General features: G+C 34.8%; 2 protein-coding genes across 4 annotated transcripts; both read left to right on the top strand.

Moving 5' to 3' along the window:
• The first annotated feature begins 205 nt into the window (after nucleotides 1–205).
• On the top strand, nucleotides 206–6,341 carry LOC104609585 (putative histone H2A variant 3). 3 transcript variants are annotated; one of them, XM_010275945.3, is made up of 3 exons: nucleotides 206–363; nucleotides 831–946; nucleotides 5,825–6,341. In XM_010275945.3, exons 2-3 carry the CDS (start codon nucleotides 839–841, stop codon nucleotides 6,119–6,121), a joined length of 405 nt encoding a protein of 134 aa, XP_010274247.1. In that variant the 5' UTR covers nucleotides 206–363; nucleotides 831–838; the 3' UTR covers nucleotides 6,122–6,341. The 3 variants fall into 3 exon arrangements, with proteins under 3 accessions (XP_010274247.1, XP_088756819.1, XP_088756818.1); XM_088900693.1 differs by having other exon boundaries at nucleotides 232–360; XM_088900692.1 differs by having other exon boundaries at nucleotides 255–390.
• A 2,086-nt stretch (nucleotides 6,342–8,427) lies between these two features.
• Nucleotides 8,428–14,781, top strand: D27 (beta-carotene isomerase D27-like protein). The gene is made up of 7 exons (XM_088902118.1): nucleotides 8,428–9,109; nucleotides 9,241–9,380; nucleotides 9,459–9,551; nucleotides 13,316–13,377; nucleotides 13,592–13,698; nucleotides 14,115–14,210; nucleotides 14,563–14,781. Exons 1-7 carry the CDS (start codon nucleotides 8,905–8,907, stop codon nucleotides 14,613–14,615), a joined length of 756 nt encoding a protein of 251 aa, XP_088758244.1. The 5' UTR covers nucleotides 8,428–8,904; the 3' UTR covers nucleotides 14,616–14,781.
• The last annotated feature ends 356 nt before the right edge of the window (nucleotides 14,782–15,137 follow it).

Raw genomic sequence — 15,137 nt, 5'->3', positions numbered from 1 at the left:
ATTGATGGATCTGTATTTCAAAGACTTGCCGCGTGTTCACGGCCGAGAGGACATTGGGGGGTGGGGGCAGAGATTTGTAAATTAGGAGCTAAGAAAGGTTAAAGTGGTAAAATGGAAAAATTTCGAAATCCACTAAGCGTTGGCTTCCCACCAAAGATAAACCGCCCTTTTTGATTTTACCCAAAATATCGGCTGTGGAAAATTTTGGAATCTATATATATAGAAAGAACGAAACCCGAAACCGCAAGTAAACAGAGCAGACCTAACAACTCCCAACCCCTCTAAACTCAACTCAAATTCTTTTTGAGTTTCCGGTTTCCTCTCTTCCACTCTTCTCTTCCTTCCACCGCGCGAGCAAAGAAGGTCATCTCTCTCTCTCTCTCTCGTTTGGTACGGAGAGTTCTTGATTTGCCTACGGAATCTCTGTATTTTTCTTCTTTTTCTTTTTTGATTTGTTTAGTGAAAGGGTTTAAAGTTTCAATTCTCACCCCTCCCCTCCGTGTTGCGCTTGTTTTTGGGGTTTTCAGCGGCTTTTGGTTTTAAACCCCCTTTTTTCAAAATCTTTTCTGAAGAATTCTTGAAGGGTTCTCTCTTCTCTCTGAAAATTTCCTCCTTTCGGGTTAAGAGTTCAAACACTCGTTCTTTCCTACCTTCTTTCTGGGGTCTTTATTTTGTGGTTTTTTCCCTGTCCGACCTGGGTCGCGTGGTGAAATTTACTGGAGACCAAGAACGGAGATGTCTACCTTGAGTTCTGTTTTTTAGGTGTATAGATCTCATACCTTTTATTACTATTTTTAAAATATTTTCCTGTCATTTCGTTTTGATTTTAGGCCGGAGAATGGCGGGTAAAGGTGGAAAAGGGCTTCTGGCGGGAAAGACCACAGCTGCAAACAAGGACAAGGATAAGAAGAAGCCGGTTTCACGGTCTTCTCGAGCCGGTCTCCAGGTAAACGTGATTACATTGTTCATACCTTACGCATCCTTTCCCTCTGCTCTTGCAGGGATACCCTTTGACTTGTTTGGTTTGTCTATTTATTTGGATATTCTTTTGAAAATTCTAGTCGCTTGGAACCAAAACTACTATTATGGCGAATTCTTCTTTTTTCTGTTTTTTCCCATTGACATCATTGGTTTTGTGCATAAGATTATATCCATGATCTGGGTTAGTAAATTAGATTGTCAGGGTAAGACATTAAAGAAGCTTGAAGTTCTTTACGTGAAAGGTAATGGTAGTCCGGTTATTGAACCTTAGTACTTAAGTTAAATAAATTAGATAATTGCTAATAATACTGCAAGAGTATATTATGATGAAGTCTGAGTTGCCGATTTACATTACGCTATTAAGCCTTAATAAGGAACAGGATTTGGGGGATGAGTTAAGGATATCTCTTGCTTAGTATATGAGGCTATAGTTCCAATTGTTAGAAATCTAATGTCCATGTTTAGCAGGTGGTGTATGGGTTCTTGCAATAAACATTGAACAATACTCTGAGAACAAATTTTGTTTTAATGACATTTTGTTGAAGATAAATAAGGGCAGTTGGAAGTTAACTTTCATCTTCTTCTGCATGGTAAAATACACAATTAGGTTAGACAAATTTAAGACGGTTTTGAACTAAGAATTCAAATGATTAACAGAGAAAATACTCTTATCTGACCTGGGGCTGCTCAAGATTGGGCAATCCTTGATCTGGAAAAACTAATTTCTGAAAACTGGTTTAGGATGATATGCAAACAGTGGAATCTAGTGGGTATTTCAGTATGACTAGTTGTTGATTATGGTCTTATGGAGATTGCAGCCATGTTTTAAGTAGGGGTGCAGCTTGGGTTGACTATAAACCTGGCCCAAATCTTAGGGTTGGGCTTGAGTTGACCATAAACCTGGCTAGTGTCATGGGGTGGGCTTAGCACCTATGACAAGGGGCATAGCTAGGGGTGGATTCAAGCTGAGCTGAGCTGCATGTCTGGCTATTTGAGCTCAGCTTGCCAAAAAAATCATATTTTCATGTTTCATACATGCTATTTTTAGTTAATTTTGTTATGATTTTTTTTTTTATAATTGTTCATTTTGTTATGATATACACTAGCAAAGTCATTTTTTAGTTCATTTTAGTGGTAACATATAATACATTGATAATTTTTTTGCTTTAATTTATAATGCTATTCAATATCATGTTACAATCAGTGTTTTAAAAGCACAAGATGCAAGCTGAGGTGTACACCTTTTTGAAATGAGGTGCAAAATTTTAAAATTTTCAAAAATATCCAAAAAAATTACAAGAAGTCAAAAGTATTAATAAAAAGGCATATTTAACTTTTAAAATAAAATGTTTTAAAAAGCCTATTAGCTAATATGCATAAACATAACTTATAAAGCATACCCAAAGTGAAAATGTAAGAATAAAATTAAACATAAAATGTAAAACACATTCAAGTAGTCAACAATTCAAGCATGTGAAACTTTCAAACATGTCCATGCTAGGGTCTTGCTTTTTTAATTCATACATAAAAGATTGGTTTTTAGTTTTAGATATAGTTCTTTATCTTCTAAAAAATGTGTTGTATTAATAAAAATGAATGAACATGAGTAAAATACAGGTTCTTAGACAGGTGCTTTCCTTGCAAAGATTCCTAGAAGCATGGTTCTACTTCTATCACTTATCAATGGACTAGATCTAATGGAGTGCAAGAACAAGTAGAGGTGCTTTGGACTTTCAACCATTTCATAAGGGATGCTAGATTTTTGGACTCAAGACTATGCCTCATTCAAAACTTCAAATGGATCCAATTATCATCCCAACAGTGGATGCACTATCCTAAAATCTTAATTCTATCACCACCTAATGATTCATATTTGTATATGTATCATTAATTGTAGAGAAAATTGAAATGTGAATCATATCGTAAATTGCAAGATAATTTCTATTTTTTAAAAACTTGTGAAAAATAAAATATAGATATGCTAAAAGGTAAAATATATATAGAAAAGTGATTCTACCCTATTTTTAATCCATATCTACCATGTATGTACCTAAATCAGTAGAATTTACCACTTGTACAATAAAAGTCTAAGATGGTATAATCAAGTTTGATTTGAAAGTCAAATAATATACGTACAATGATTCTGTATCCTATATATGATGGTAAATAAACTCAATATATTGTTTAAATAATGTAAACAAGTCAATTTCTAGTAAGGCCTTTATAACAAGTCACCATTGACAAAACTATATACTAACCAAATAAAATGACAAAGTAGAGAGCTAATTCTTAATTGAATTGATTTGAATCACAAGAATCATATAAATTGTAAGAATTATGATTCAAATCGTAGGATTCAAATAATAATCGTAAGACTTTTGCAGAAAAGGATTCAGGCATAAGATTTAAATTGGAACCCTTGGGATTCATGATTCAAATCGTGAATTGATCGTAAATCATAAGATTTTAATAACATTGTTCATATCTAGTTAAGTGCAAGAAGGAATAAAGGGAATTCAGTTCTCAACCATTATATAAAAAATGCTAGATTTTTGGGCTCAACACTGGATGCCTTGTTCAAATGTGTCAAAGATCACTCAATTTGCATGGATTGAAATTGGCTAAACAGTTAAGGTTCCAGCATATAGAAGTGGAAGGTGATTCCAATTTAGTGATGGGGTGGTTGCAAACAAGGAACCTTGGGGTGTTCATACTGTTGTAATACTTTTTAAATATTAATTGTAGGACTATTCATTAAACCGGTGAAACTTACCAACTGGACCCATCTCAACCTGAGCTGGTCGGTTTTCTAGTATTTTTTGTTGGCTTTAGTTTGACCATTATGATAACCTGAGAGGTTGGGTTGGTTTTGGTTTGGCCTGTGTAAACTGACCCGACCGTGTATATATATATATATATATGTTTTTTTTTTAAATGTAATTTTTTAATATGGGAAAATGGAAAATTTCCCATATTTCCTAGTAAAATATTTTATATTACAAATTTATTTTTTTTAATTTAATTTTTTAAACTTAAATCTAAATTTTAAATCTAAATCTTTTGAACCAACTGACCAAATTGATAAGCTGATCCAAACTGATACAACCCGAGCTGACCGGTTTTTACCAATGGTTAGTTGGTTTCAGGTGACCAATTCCCCAATTAATTGAACCAAACTGACCTGTGAACACCCCCAATTAATTAGTCACTTCTTCCAATAAAAAAAAAATCACTCAACTCAGTGTTAGGTATGCATTTTCAAGTAATGGCTGGGTTTTCTTGAATGCCATTTATTTCTTTTATTGCGTTTGGTGGAAGTTGTTAACTAAATTACAGTTAACTAGAAGTTATTTTCTATTAGAGAACAAAGAGATAATTGAACCCTTTTGTTTTCTGTAGTTCAGTGAATCTTATCTCTATGAGGGTAGTTTCACTCTATTATTTGGCAATAATAATATTTGGTTGTGAGAGTCAGTGAAGTGTGTAGCTTTTGTTAGTCGTATTTGAGTGATTTGGAGTTTGGTTATAATAAATGGTGGTTGTGATTCTCTGCATTTGTTTACCATGATTTAATTATATGTTCATTATCATCATCATGTAATTTTTGAGTGTTACATGTCTATGAAGTTTTACTGTATTACAAGGTTCAACAAGATATGCGATTTGGACAAGATATTTTCCAATTGTTGTGGTCAATAAGCTTTGGTTTTCTTTTTTGCATTATCATCATCATGTAATTTTTGAGCTTTATATGTCCATGAAGTATTACTGTATTACAAGCTTCAACAATATATGTGATTTGGATAAGATATTTTCCAATTCTAATGGTCAATAAGCTTGGATTTTTCTCTTTTGCTTCACAAAGGGCAACACAACTTTGAAGCACTAAATAATGTAAATGTAATACTTTTTTCTATACATGCTGAGGCATCTTCACATGATTTGGCAATGTTCTATGGCTAACTGATCTTTAGGAAAAAAAGGAAATTGACATTCTACAACATATAAATCTTGTGCCATGTCTGGCATTATTTTTCTGTACTATATCCTTTTGGTAATTGCAATCTCAAGGCACTTTTTTGCAGGCGGACAAATGAAAATCTTGTGTATTTTTACCTGAATGAATTGTTGTATCTTGGTGAAACATAGCTCAGGTTGTCATGTTCTATGCAGAACTGGTTTACAGTTTGCAACCTAGACCTTTTGGAAATAATTTTGGCCTTATATATTCAAGATTTTGGACAGCACTATCTTTCCAGCTTTTCTGGTATAGAGGCACACACTCTTGCCAAATTGTTTGGAGTCTCATAACTGGCTTGGAAAGAACTTACCTTATTTCTCTCATAGACATTCTGGAGCCTCATGAGTGGGGAAGGATGTCTTTACTCCAGACTTGTGACGGGGGGTTCTATTGGAGTCTTTATTGCTTCAGATATTTTTCCTGGGATTAACAACAAATCAAATAGTTTTATTAATAATAACAAAATATTATATCTTATGGTACAAGGATGAGAGAACATCAATTCATCCCTTGTTTTGCAAAATGCCAAGAAATCTGTCCAAGATTTAGCTGATCTTGGAGTAGTACACTGAACCACCCACCTGCATAAATCCTTTCCTTATGCCTTGAGATAATTTTATGCTTCTTTTCTTGTAATTTTGTATTTGAGATTGTTGTTTCCTTGTTGATACTCTGCACTGCAATTGTATTTGCTGTTTGATGCCAGATATTGGTGAAAGTATGAACATGACAAACTAAATTGAACTGGTCTACATCTTTATCCTGTTTTGTTCCTTATTAATGATTGGAGCTATTGTTCTATCATTTCTTTATTGAGTCTAGTTTCCTGTGGGTCGGATTCATCGGCATCTGAAATCAAGAATTGCTGCCAATGGGCGTGTTGGGGCCACTGCTGCTGTATATTCTGCAGCCATCCTTGAGTACCTTACAGCGGAGGTATTAGAGCTGGCAGGAAATGCTAGTAAAGATCTCAAGGTGAAGCGCATCACACCAAGGCATCTTCAGCTAGCCATCAGAGGGGATGAGGAGCTGGACACATTGATCAAGGGTACAATTGCTGGAGGGGGTGTGATTCCTCACATCCACAAGTCCCTCATCAACAAGTCATCTAAAGATTGAAATTATGGTTTAATGGTATTCGTCCTCTTCCAATTTCTTCACTGATAGACATTGTTTAGGATGTATGATTGTATGTTGGTGGGGCTTAGGTGGACTTATTTTAGTTTTGTTTGTGCAATGTTTTACTTGGCTAGGATCCAGTATGATCCTCAATTGTACTTTTTACTCTAACATCTTTGATAAATTCTAATCTGAACGAGTAGATTGTTTAGGTAGGGAAGATTTGAGTATTTATTTGTCTGATCATTCATCTCATTTTCTTGCTTAATTGCGGCTTCGAATTTTGTTTTTCATGCATCTAGTATCTTAGTTTGGGCTTTCAAAATGCATTAATGATTCATAAAGAGCAGATTCCATTAATTATGGTTGTGTTCTATTGCTGTTTCCACCTGAAACGTTTTGGGTTGTGTTCTATTACTGTTCGGTACAAATTTGAAGTTTATACAAGCAACCTCTGGCACATGTTTGTTTTGCCTTTTTAATGTATATGCCAGTTTCAATTATAAACATCCTCAAATAACAATTGTATGCCAATTTGTATTGATCAACCCAAAACACTTGAGGTTGAAACAGCAATGATACCAAACACGACCTTTATGTTTAATTACATGTGCATTCAGGAATTATTTTGCTCTTACGTGGTTATTACCATTATGGGAATTACTTAACCACATTCACCTGTTAAATAACTAAGGCTGTGTTTGGTTTGAAGCAAAAGGAAAGGAAAGGAAAGGTAGGGAAACTTGTTCAAATGTATAGGTTTCCGCATCTTTCCCTTTCTTTCCCTACCTTCAAACCAAACACAACCTAAACTCGTTACTGTGGATTTAATATTGTATGTCTTTTTATTTATGCAGTGTTTTAGCGAGTTTGGTATCACGATAACAGAAGTTAAAATTTTAGAGAGAATTGAGACCCATGTGAATATCACGATCATGTTCTTCACAGTTTTGTTGTGTACCGTTTCATGAGTTTGGATATCGGGTTGTAGTTCTATCAAGCTGTCATTGTTGGTTCATGGAATCATGGTTCAGTTTATGTTATCTCTAGTTTGTCTGAGCTGGGTTGGGTCTCTGGGAATGTAGGAGTTGGGACGAATAATGGTTCCTCAGTCACTACCCACTCACCAAAACTAGCGAAGCCCTTTGCCGGTAAAGGAGAAATTGAATGCCTTCAGTGTTTTTCATCGTGGGCTCATTTGCCGAAGCTTTGGTTGGCTAGTAATGTCCGAATGGCTGGAGTGGAAAAGAACTTAGGGTCCACAAGGCTCAAAATATCGATATGCCCAACATGTCGATAGAGGTGTATTGAAAGGGTCTCAGAATGATACGTGTTGATACTTTGAACCTTGGGGGTCCATTTGGTTTGCAAGAATAGGGGTCTGGAATTGGGTTGGATCCAACCGTTTGATTGGGGTTGAATCAGAATTCCTTCCCATTCCTGGTTCTTCCTATTCCTATTTGAACCAAACAGGGGGGAGGAATATACCATTCCGATTTTGATATTGAAAAAACTCATCCAATCAATTGGCATCATAAAAGATATGGGCAATTAAGTGGTATTAGTCAAAATTCACAATATCTTTCAATTATTGTAGGTTTTCCCTTCGGATTAAACAATTATAAAAGAAGCAGCAATTTGTAAAATATATTATAAATAAAAAAATTATTAAATAATTTTAAATTAAAATTCTAAAAGGGTTTTTTGTTTTGTTTTGTTCTTTCACCAGGAGATCCAATTTGATCAGATTTTATTAATGGATCAAATTTTCAAATCCTATTTAATCCAATTATGGCTAAATGGATGTAGAAGTCGGACTTAAATGAATTGAATTCAATTTTGAATTGGTTAAAACCTGAACCATTTGGTCCTGGTGATTTGTTTGGGTTTGTACAAGCGCTAATCGTTTGAGAATTGTAGAAAACACCTAATCTCCATGGGGAACCAGGTTCAAAATATAGTGCGTATGTGTGCTGATATTTATCGGTTTTCTGAGTGATGGATATGCTAAATAAGCATAATTACATGAATTCAATTTTCAATTATCTGTGGTGTTACGTCTCTAATGAAACCACCTTAATAATTGATACATTCTATATTTTTGTTTCGTTTCACTTTTAATGCAAATATCGTAGTTTATAATTGCACCTATGGCTTCATTTGGAAGGAGTACAAATACAAATATGTACTGTTTAAATACATATAAAATGATATAAAATACAAGGTTCTGCACTTTACATATTTGCATTTGTACTCTTTGTAGAGTGCAAAACCTATAAATATAACTCAATTTGAAAAGAGTACAAATACAAATATGTAGAAGTCAAAACCTTGTATTTTGTTTTATTTTATATGCATTTGCACTGTACATATTTGCATTTATACCGTCAAGATAAATTGGATTGGGTTAGATTGAACTAGGCTTGGGCCTCCAGAGACCTAATGCCAAGTCCAACTTGGGCAAAGGAAAAGCCAAGGATTTAGGATAAGACCAGGCCGAAGCCCAATAATCCAGGCGCAATCTGTCTAAGCAATCGCTTGGGTCCATCTAAGTTGGAGCCCAATTTGAGGATAAACTGAAGCAACATGAATTAATGTTCACCCAAAATTGTATAATGGATTGTAGATACAGCAAAGTCAACACCCAGGACCCAAAGCGAAATTCTCGTTTCTCTAGGCCCATGCTGGGGGCGTGGGGCCACCAAAAATGGAAGCTTATATATTGAGCCTTCTTGGGAGAGAAAAGAAGGAAGACTCCATATCTCTCTCTGTGGACGATAGATATGGAAGCCAAGCTTTTTGTCCAACATGGAGGTCTTTGCCGGAAACTGAACCACAAGGGAGAATGTCCCCCAGTGGTTGTGGCAGTAATGGTGAAGCCTAGAGACGAAACCAGAGGAGCAAGACAATCAAAAAGTGTGTATAATGACAACTGGTTCGATCGGATTGCCATCAATTATCTCTCCCAGAGTGTCCAAGCTACGTCAGGTTCAATTCCTTGGGCTCTATCTCCTTTCTTTCTTTCTATGATTCTTCTCTTGTCATCATCATCATCATCAATGAAGCAAAAGATCAGAACAAACAAATTGATGAGCAAAGGGATGTGTAATCATATACAGGGATAAGAAATGATAAGACTGGATACGACAGTTTAGTTGAGGCGGCAAAGGCGGTATGGCAAAACTTCAATCACAAGAAGCAACATGAACTTGTGATCCATGCTCTACATAAAGCTTTCCCGCCTCCCCTTTTCTTCTTGGCAAGTTTCTTCTTCTTCTTCTTCTTCTTCATTGTTTCTCTTGCTTGATTTGTTGGGTGGTTGGGCATGAAAAAGCAGATCAGAACATTGTTACCGCAATCCAAATTTACGAGGGAATTGTATGCCGTATTCACCACTTTCCTGTTTGCTTGGCTGGTCGGGCCCTGCGAGGTATGAATTTCAGCTCTGGGTATCCCGCTGATTAACATGTTTTCTGAAACTTTAGTTTGATTTGAAGGAAAAGATAGGAAAAGGAAGAAAAAGGCAAGAAAACCTATACAAGAAATGGTCGTTACTTTTTCCCTTTTCTTTTCCTACTTTTTTTCCTTCAAACCAAACACAGCCTAAGCGATCGAAGCAAATTAAGTAGGAAATAAATGGTCGTTGTATTCCTCAAGCTTTGCTTTTCGTAGCAAGTTGTAATCAATTCCGTTCACAGAAGTGAGGACTCTTTTACGTTCTGTGCCCTCTGCTTTCCCTTGCCACCTGTCCAAATTAAGCCACCCAAACAATATACCTATAGGTTAACGTGGACAGTCATATCATGTAGTACACGCAATGTTTGGTTGCAGTGAAAACTTATTGCACTAAAGTAAAATTATGGTAGCCAAAATGATTTTGGAAGCAAATTCTCATTTATTTTTATTTTTGTTTCAAAATTTATTTAAGCTCAGTTTGGAAAGAGTACAAATACAATTATATACAGAGCAAATGTATATAAAATATAAGGTTTTGTATTTTACATATTTGTATTTATATTCTTTTCAAATTGAGCTTTAACCTTACTTTGGAAGGAGTATAAATACAAATATGTACAATATAAATAAATACAAAATGACACAAAATGTAAGTTTTTACACTGCACATATTTGTATTTAGGAGTATAAATACAAATATGTACAATTCAAATACATACAAAATAATGCAAAATATAAGGTTTTGCACTCTACAAATTTGTATTTGTACTCTTTTCAAATTTAGCTTTTTATTTCTTTTTATTGCGGTGTAAATAAAATAAAGTTAAACTCAAATCAAAATTAAACCAGAATTTAATACATTTGTACTAGTGCAAACAAGATTGTGCTGCAGCCAAACCAAGGTTTTTAAGACCAGACTGGATGGGAAACCATTCTGGGTCTGGTTCCCGGGTCGACGACCTGACTGTCCAGTCCAAATGGATGGCCCATTTTGACAAAAAAATAAAAAATAAAAAAACACAAAAAAATGGTGAAAACCTTTGTACTTGTCGATGGTTTGATGATTCGATCGTCCGGAACACTGACCAAATCAATGGTTTTTTGTCAAAAAACAGTTTCGGGGTAAAACGGACTAACCAGTTTCCAGTTTTTCTGGTCTGACCATTTGGTCCAATCCGATTTTGAAAACACTGAGCCAAACAAAACCTTATTATTTAATATACACAAGGGCTGTTAGACATCACGTATACAAAAATGCCCCTATGTTATTTCCTCCAAAAGTAACATTTATATAACCCAAAGTAATGAGCAACCAAAATATTTGTACTTTTATCTTAATACGGAGAAGTACGGACAGACCCAATGTAGAACTACAAAACTATAAATATTCAAAAAGTCAAAAATCCACACTCTATCCATCCATACCCACATACATTTACATAACCCACAGTCAAAAAAACCCAATGCAAAACTACAAATTCTGGCTCTGGGTGAACCGTCAATCTCCCAAATTAAAATGCCTGTATAGTGCTTGTGACAGTGAAATGACCCCACAACACCATAGTACCAAACATCCCCATAATTTGAAATCCAAACAAACCATGAATGCAATTAGAGGGTCCATCACTTTGTTTTGACTTATATTTATTTACAGATTTAAATAATGTTCAAAAATTAATACTAATTGCACGAGAAGTCACTCCAAATCTTCCGCTTACCTATTTAGTTGGATCCATTCTTCTATCCTGATAAGAATGTCCCATACGTGCAAATTTCTTTGCAAATAAAGACTCTTGTTTATATATGTAAAGGGCATTTAGGAAATTGTAACAGAAATTAGGAGGGCATAGAGTAGAGTGCTTCCCTAAAATCTTGATATGTCATGTCGGCACTTTTCAACTTGATGGTTCATTAGTGGATGAAGTTAGGGGTGAGCATTATTCGGTTAAAATTAAAAAATCGAATCGAAAATTTTGGTTTTTAGGTTTAAAAATTTGATTAATCGAAAAAACTGAATTAAACATACTATATTATCTATAATATATATTAACATATAATACATATATAATATGTATAAAATATATTATGTTATATTATATTATATATTAAAATATATATAGACTTGTAATTCAGTTTTAACTGAAATAATTGAAGATTGAACTGAAATTTTCAGTTTCTCATTTAAATTTTTGGTTTTAAAAACTTGGATTTATTTGGTTCGATTTTTTACCAAATGAACAGTTTGCTCACCCCCAGGTGAAGTTTTTCAAAATTTCAAAAAAGGGATATCTAAGAAATATTTCCTTTTCTAGCTTGTATGTTCATGTAAAAAATGATAGAGACATACAAAGCTGATTAATTTAAAAATTGCCGTTGATTTTAAAAATTAAAACCAAGGTTCAAAATTTTGCAACGTGTTGATGCGTTATTAGGTTTTTGAATCAAGTCAACACCATTTAAAGGGATCAGGTGGCTCTTGGGTTTGGTCATTAGTATCCCTACTATCTTACCGAACCTGAAATGATAGCTTGAAAAAATTAGAAAAAAAAGTATCATAGCTTAAAATGTGCAAAACCCTTTTTTTTGTATTTTTTATCCTGTTTGTGAATTTTTTGGAGAAACACAAATGGATAATATATGTTTCCTCTTCAAATACAAACTTAATAAGATGGCTTTCTACGGTGTTTTTTGGATATTAAAAAACATAGTTATATATTTTAACTGTTAAGAAACAATGTCACAATTTTTAATATCTTTTACAAATAAAAAAATTAAAATTTGATTTAAGAAATATAAATTAAATATAAAATAATAAATATATTACATGTGAAATATAATTAAACATTATTTATTGACAAAATATATGTTTATACACACACGTGGTGTTTTTTGACAATTTAATATGTTTCATAATATAAATTTGATACTGAAACTTGATCTTAATTATTTTGATTAGAGGAGTAGCCCATTGTATTAGAAGGTCAAAAATGGTAATTAGGGGATGTAATAAGAAGAAACTATATACATAGCAAGAACAACTTCACCATGAGTGGATCAAAATTTCGCAATGTATCGGCTAATATGTATCATATCAATGATTCATCAATATGCAAAATATAAGGAGTTTCGGGGTAAGACTTGTTTTAAGGGGTAACCAGCCTTATACCAAGCTTCTTGAACATGTTTGAAAAAAAACAAAAAAAAATAGAAAATAAAAACATAATATTTTGAACTCCCATAGTTTGAACCTTGGTTATGCCATTCAAAGTTGAAATAAACAAAATCCATGTTCTCAGGGGGAAGGTTTATTGTCGAAGGTTTTACCATACACTTTTTGCAACATATCTCTGAAATTTTAAACCTTGTATTTGCATTATACAATATACATATTTATATTTGCACTCTTCCTAAACTAAGACTTAGGGCTTGCCCTCCAATCCTATAACTTTTTGGATTTCACCCTTTGGGGTCAAATGTGAATTTTAAGAACTTGCAGAAGGTGAGTTCCACAAATTTGGATGCATATATTTGAATTTTTCTTTCGTTTTCTATTTCTTTTCTTTCTTCTTTTGTGAAATGGATGGTCATTTGAATTCTATAAAATTTGTCTTCGCAACAACCTAAGAGAAATGCCAATGATAAAAGAAGAAAGCCTACACTGATGCCATTGTATCTTGTTCTTCTATTCTATTGGGTTGGATCTAAATAGATATTAAAATTTGAATGCATGAAACAAAGGTGAAGGAGTCGGAGATGGAAGGAGAAGGAGAAAAGAATGTTGTCCACGTCAAGAAATGCAGGTAAAACTACCTTACTCAAATACACCCATCTTCCTGAAATGGCATATTTTAATTAACTTTGCCCTCAATGGCCCCCAAAGGACGAAAGACACAAGTTGGTCCATTTGAAACAAATTGATCAGACCATTGGGACCCACCAACCAAATTGGGCCTAAAATGCTCTCATCTCATCATCATCATCATCTTTCCTTTAATTTATTTTCTCTTGTTGCAGGTTTTTGGAGGAGACAAGCTGTGCAGGAATGTGCATCAACCTCTGCAAGATGCCTACTCAAAGGTTCATCAAGGACACATTAGGAATGCCTACCAACATGGTACCAAGTAAGCACTATTCCAGTATCTTCTTAACAGTGTTAATGCACAAACACTTGCATGCATAACATCAAACAGTTGGTGCACTAAAATGAAGGGGGCCACGGAGGGCAACTAAGGGTGCAAGGAGACGCATCAGAACTCAAGTAACCTTCTTAACATTCACATTACTCTGGTTCCACCTTGGTAGGAGCCTTCTTAGCCAAACCAGAAGCAACAGAGAGTTCACTAATCAATCACTACCCCAAAGAGCACACAGCCTAGGCTGCATCGTAGCCAATCAAAGTGTGCCACATCGCCCATGTATCCGTGCTTTTGTCATGCATGTGATGATGATCAATGAAGTTGTAGGGGCCGTTTTATAGCTGCTGAAATGGCTGAACCCACATGGTATCTTAATTATGAATTTTCTTCTTGATCTGCAGACTTCGATGATATGAGCTGCGATATGATAATCGGTCAGGATCCTCCGGCACCGGCCGATGACCCAGCACTGAAACAACCGTGCTACAGGATAATATGTAAGTCTTGTAAGACACCAAATGCATGCCTAACTACATTTTCCTGTGTTCCATCTGTCCACCACTCCATTTCTTTACAGGCAATGCCATTAAGTCAGTTGCATTTGGATAGTCCATATATGGTACGCAAGCATGTGGGTCCGGTATATGGACCCACCGACTAGATGGGTCTGGAACATTATTCATGAACCAGCTTGGATTATGTACCAAGTGGACTGAGTGATGGATGATGAGTGAGTAACCGTGTGTAGCATTGAGCTGCATTGCAATATCAAGGGGTAGCATGGACTAGCATGTATTGGATTCTTACTGCCTGCTCATATAATTTCTTGTCTGCAATTATTTTTCTCAGGTAAAGCAAAGCAAAAGCACAGCACGGATTGTTCAAACTACTTACTTGATTGAAGAGGAAGATGTGAAAGACTGACAAGGAAGGATATTTGGAATGAAATCCTCTTTTATTACTTCTATTTGTCACTCCCTCAATGAAAAAGAGGAACCCATTTCTGGTCAATCTTTTGTTTATGACTTATTTCTTAAAATGCTAAAATGATCTCATTCTTGTTATAAATCCACTCATACAACTCAAACCAATACCAATACGGAATGATTCCATTGCAATGGATTCCAAACACCCAATCGATGTGAATTGCCATTAATGGGGCACAAGGAAAAGCAACCGTCCAAGTACATCACTGCACAATGGGATGTTAATTAAGATCTCAGATTGGTCAACTGTCACCGTCACTGAAGAGATGTCTCTAGCTAGGATGTTAAGGGATTTTCATATCTCTCGATTCTCTGCTGTTAGGGAATATTATGGGGGGGTTTTTTTTTTTTTGGATTTTTAGTGGGGGGAAAGTTGGCCAATAGATTTATTGACAAAAAATCTCATTTTCATTTTTTAGATTAATGTGGAAACGAGGG

The sequence above is a fragment of the Nelumbo nucifera genome, chromosome 3 (genome assembly GCF_055504915.1).
Source record: "Nelumbo nucifera cultivar China Antique chromosome 3, China Antique-T2T, whole genome shotgun sequence".
NCBI lineage: Eukaryota > Viridiplantae > Streptophyta > Magnoliopsida > Proteales > Nelumbonaceae > Nelumbo > Nelumbo nucifera.
Note: the sequence above shows the minus strand (reverse complement) of the source record. Positions and strands in the feature narration are given on the sequence as shown.

Coding starts and splice junctions, on each gene's coding strand:
- LOC104609585 (XM_010275945.3), top strand. CDS start 839: ATGGCGGGTAAAGGTGGAAAAGGGCTTCTGGCGGGAAAGACCACAGCT. Junction 947..5,824: donor CTTCTCGAGCCGGTCTCCAG/GTAAACGTGATT, acceptor TATTGAGTCTAG/TTTCCTGTGGGTCGGATTCA.
- D27 (XM_088902118.1), top strand. CDS start 8,905: ATGGAAGCCAAGCTTTTTGTCCAACATGGAGGTCTTTGCCGGAAACTG. Junction 9,110..9,240: donor GAGTGTCCAAGCTACGTCAG/GTTCAATTCCTT, acceptor AATCATATACAG/GGATAAGAAATGATAAGACT. Junction 9,552..13,315: donor GGCTGGTCGGGCCCTGCGAG/GTATGAATTTCA, acceptor CATGAAACAAAG/GTGAAGGAGTCGGAGATGGA.